General features: G+C 37.9%; 1 protein-coding gene across 9 annotated transcripts in view; it reads right to left on the reverse strand.

Moving 5' to 3' along the window:
* Positions 1-2,033: 2,033 nt before the first annotated feature.
* LOC106953207 (C-myc promoter-binding protein-like) overlaps positions 2,034-4,789 on the reverse strand; it is a 69,710-nt gene continuing 66,954 nt past the window's right edge. For 6 of the 9 annotated variants that reach the window (XM_015041802.1, XM_015041800.1, XM_015041806.1 and 3 more), the window contains 4 exons: positions 4,490-4,516; positions 2,892-3,054; positions 2,751-2,815; positions 2,034-2,611 (listed from right to left, as the gene is read on the reverse strand). In XM_015041802.1, coding sequence (XP_014897288.1) covers positions 2,475-2,611; positions 2,751-2,815; positions 2,892-3,054; positions 4,490-4,516 — 392 coding nt within the window. In that variant the 3' untranslated portion in view covers positions 2,034-2,474. The remainder of the gene's footprint in view (positions 2,612-2,750; positions 2,816-2,891; positions 3,055-4,489; positions 4,517-4,789) is intronic. The other 3 variants (XM_015041801.1, XM_015041808.1, XM_015041807.1) reach the window with 1 other exon arrangement.

Consider the following 4,789-nt stretch of genomic DNA (forward strand, 5'->3'; position numbering starts at 1 on the left):
TCGATGCAGTCGCCCAACCCTCTTCGCCCGGAAAAAAACCCGGCGGTAGAAAATTTGATTTTTTTTTTTTTTTTTTTTGTTTTACAAACAAAACATTTATTGACTCGGTTCTGGAAAAACTTTCTTTTTTTCCAAGCAGCAGAAATCCCGGTTCATCAGGTATTTTTTTTCTGGTAGGATTAAAGTGCAACTTGTTCATTTTTTCCAGTTTTGGTCTCTTCTGCAACATTTGGTCGACGTTCATGAAACCCTCGAGCTTAAACTCGGGAGTCCTCCTTCAACCAAATCCACAAACAAACATCTATGTGACTCCAGGTCCAGAACTGGGACCGGTACCGTTCATTAAAAAACATACGATAAAATAAAAACACTGATAAGGTGTTAGCATCAAGTTCTGTCCAGTTCGTTTGGTTCTTCCCAACAGAATCTCATTTAGTTTATAACTTCATAAAAGTTAAAATGCCAGTAAAGTTCTGGATCAGAAATATTCTGGACCCACTTTTAAACATCGTACTTTAGCAGTGATCTTTAATTTTTTTTTAGCCATTGATAGATTTTGAGCAAATTTCATGTTTTCTAGCAACTGTGACAGAAAATTTAAAGAAAATTAGCTTTTTCCTCTAGATATGAGAAAAGATCTCACAATGTAGAAGAATCTGATGAGAAAAACCTGAAAAGTTCGACTTCATTCACTGTAAAAACAAATATTACAAAGTGTCTTTGATCTGGTTTCTAGTGTAACTGTCTTACAACACTTGAAATAAGACAAAAACTAACTTACAGGCAACTTGTCAGCTTGATTTAAGTCAATAATTCCTTAATATTAAATAAAGGAAGTACCACTGGCAGATTTCACTTATAACACTTTATAAATGAAATAATCTGCCAATGCAACTGATACTTCTTTAATCAATAAGGAATTATTGCCTATATTTTTCTGAAAAGTTCGTTGTAATTTTGTTTTGTCTTATTTCAAGTGTGCGAAGATATTTGCACTGGAAGATGGACAAAATACTTAGGATTTTTTATTTTTGCAGTATTCAATCTTTTAAAAATATTTGCAAATTAAATTAAACATTGAAAGGATTTTAAGAACATTTTAATTTCACGTGCAGCATTAAAGCATAAAATCTGGATATTTAATTTCAGATGTGAATTTTAGCATCAGTCAAGTTTAAATTTTTGTGAAAATTACAGAAAATATTAGACGTATAGCTGTAGAGCAAAAAATTCTTTGAGAATTTACAATATGGATGCAAATTTTAATAATTAACTCTGATTGAATACGAAGAGTTTGTTAGAAAGTGGTTTTGACCAAAATTAAATTTTAAGTGCTTTTAAAAATAAACTGTATTTTACCTGCAGTCTACAAACACTGAGAAACATCTGGAGTATTTTGATATTTTATGCATTTCTGCTCCATCTGCAAAAAACACAAAATCTTACCAAGTATTTAGTGCAAATTTCTTAGTACACTTGAAATAAGACAAAACTAAATTACAGGTAACTTTTTAACAAGGTATTGGAGCCTGTTTTCATTATTAATAATCATGAAAAAGTTCAAGTTTCACTGCCATTATTTCCCTTATGACATTTTTCCAACATAAAATAAACTCCTATGTTTTACTAAAAAGCTTCTTTTAAGGTAGTTTTCTCTCATTTCAAGCATAGTAAGACTTTTGCAATAAAAACGAGACAAAAATACTTGGCAATATTTTGTTTTTGCAGTGCATCACAATGTCTGTGTTGTACTTCCAGGTTTTATATTTAAACTCTGGCCTTGAGAACTTTGAAAACCAGAAAAACCAGAGGAGTCCTGATGATGATGCTCCGTTCAGAAAGTGACTGACAAAAAAAAATATTGGAAAAAGGTTTTAAAACAAACTAAACAGAAACAGAGACATCGTCTGGTCATTACGGGAACATTTCAAGTTATATTTAAAAGTAAAATCTAGCTTTATTGCTCCTCTCTCATCGAGTCGAGCGGCCGGTTTGCTAGGTCTCTTCTGAATAAAGCACAGAAGCACATTAAATGTCACTGAATGAAACATTTATGTCGATGTTTGGCATGAAATCGTTTTTCAAACAGCTGCTTGGTGAACACGGCTTTTAGTTATTTTTATTTTTTGGTGTTTTGATGCAACACGAAGCGGGTTTCCTTCAGTCTGCAGGTGAGAGCGGTGAGTTGCAACAGGACAATAAATAAAGCTAACTTTGTATAAATAGAATTCAAGTTAAAATATTGCTGCAGTTAGTCTCCATGTGATTTATGATTACACAATATAAATGCTGGATTAAAAACTGGCGCTTATTTACAGGGTTTTTCTCTCTGTGTATTTTGGTTGGATTTCAACAGAAACGAGGCGAGGTGCTGGACGAAGCCGAGCGTTACCGCGGCGACGGTCCAGTCCTGCTGCGGGTTCCTGAGCTGGAGGTGAAGCGGTGAGGAAGAGGAGGAGGTGAAGGTGAGCGACTCACAGGTAAGGCTCTCCGAACGTCCGGCGGCACTCCATGACGCCGGCGCCCGGAGGACGGTCACAGTTATGGGTCAGCCTGACCAGCGGGGGCAGCAGGCGGTCGTACGCCAGCTTGTACTCACGATCGAAGGCGTCTGACAGGAAAAATAATGTTAGGTAGGTAGGTAGGTAGGTAGGTAGGTAGGGAAGTAGGTAGGTAGGTAGGTAGGTAGGTAGGTAGGTAGGGAGGTAGGTAGGCAGGTAGGTAGGGAGGTAGGTAGGACTCTGACTCACCGATATCGATGTTGTCTTTTCCCAGCGCCACCAGGGACAGGAAGAGGATGTCTCTGTACAAACTCCTGACAAACCAAAACAAAACCCATCATTCGTAACGTTACAGCGTCACTGGAATCCAGCGGTTTGCCTGACAGTGACCTTTGGCGTTTGACCCCCAGCATCCGGTCCAGCAGCTGCAGCAGCTGCGCCATGGGCCGGCCGACGTCGTTCCTCTGGATGCTGCGCACCACGCCCTGCAGCAGCTCGTCCGTCAGAGGCTTCTCCTCATCCGGGACCGGCCGGGACAGAGGGTAGCCCACGTCTACACACACACGCGCGCGTGCACGGACACACACACACACACACACACACACACACACACACACACACACACACACACACACACACAGACACAAAGACAGACAGAGAGAGAGAGAGATCAGGAGCTTGTTGCCGTAGTAACTACTTACATTTAGTCAACTACATTTGAGTAATATTTTTAAAAAATGTATTTGTACTTTTGACTTTTACTTCAGTAATTTTATTATGAAGTATTTCTGCTCTTGAGTAAAATTTCTGGATTTTCTACCCACTGAATGAAAAGCAAAACTGTTTTAACCAAAAATTCACCAGACACAAACCTGCAGTTTTGTTAAAGTTTGATCAGTTTTTACTGATAGAAACCGATTTGGAAAATTTTTCCTTTGCCTGATTTTGTTATTTTTTGCTACTTATATTAATTATTGTCATTTTCGTCCATAAAACACCAAAATTTCCACATAACTTTATATTTTGGTCCGACTGATGATGTAATTTTAAAATATCAAGTGATTAATAATTTGATCAGTTACTTGAGTAGACTTTTTCCCAAAGCCCTTCATTATATTTGTATTAAGTAAATAGAAAATTTAGTTTTTCTCACATTATTAAACGTACACAGCCCTCAGACTCAGCCGTGCTTATCGGCGTCAAGTCTTTTGCTTTTTTATATAACGTTAGTTTTTCTGCTTTATCCCTTCTAGCTAATAGACCCTTTTCACAGTTACGGTTATTAGCTGTGCACTTATTGTGATTTTAAACAATTTTTGGATTTATCACGACTATAAATACATACTAATGTCTGTCAGAATAGTTGTTTATACTATTTTCTCTACTGTTGGGTCTATTACAGTATGAATAAATATGAAAATATGATTAAATATTTGTGCAGCGACATGACGTTTCCTAAGAAATTCCCAAAACAAGTACATATTATGTCACTTCTGTTGCTATTGCTAGAAATAACAGAAAATATTGCGTAATATCTGTATTTAAAAGGGTTTGGTGGTTCTTTATTATTTTATCCAAAGTTCAGAGCCACTGTGGAAAGTGTAAAGGGTTACCAGTTACAAACGTCTGGACTACAACATAAAAACCCAATGAAAAGTGTTGGGAGTTTTTGTCTGCAATTTGACAAAATTAGAAAAAATGTAACCGTCAACATCCAACTAACTGCATTTTAAATCAGGAAAGTGAATGAAACATCAACCAACGTCCCACGAAAAACCCACTAAAGACCAACATCGCTATGCTGCTGCAGAAAAACGACGAGACGAATGAAGCGGACAGGAGATGCAAACAGAAGCAGGAAGCAGGAATATGGTTCACCATCAAAACACTGAAACTACGACAGGAAGAGGCCGAGTCTGCACAGAAAACACAGCAGCGCATGGAGCAAAGCACACAGAGCAGAGCGGAGGACGAGCAGGAGAACTCACTCTCTAACAACAGAGTGCAATTAAGCCCTGGAAGGAGAGAAGAGAGCAGGATTAACCGGAGGCCACCGCAGCGCTTCCTCTCCACTCCTGTTTAAATCGTCCAGATAAACTTTATTTGCCAAAGTTTCAGAAGAAATGCTCCAGAAATCGTTCTACCAACTGGATCCAGGTTCTGTTTCACCCTCAGGATTAGAGTCACGTCAGGTTTATTTGTGTAGCATCTTTCAGCAACAAGGCAGTTCAAAGTGCTTTGCAAAACCACGAAACAAGAAATAAACATTACAATTTGTCCAATGCCAT

The sequence above is a fragment of the Poecilia latipinna genome, unplaced genomic scaffold (genome assembly GCF_001443285.1).
Source record: "Poecilia latipinna isolate Pla-1442-1.1 unplaced genomic scaffold, P_latipinna-1.0 Scaffold569, whole genome shotgun sequence".
NCBI classification, from domain to species: Eukaryota; Metazoa; Chordata; class Actinopteri; order Cyprinodontiformes; family Poeciliidae; genus Poecilia; species Poecilia latipinna.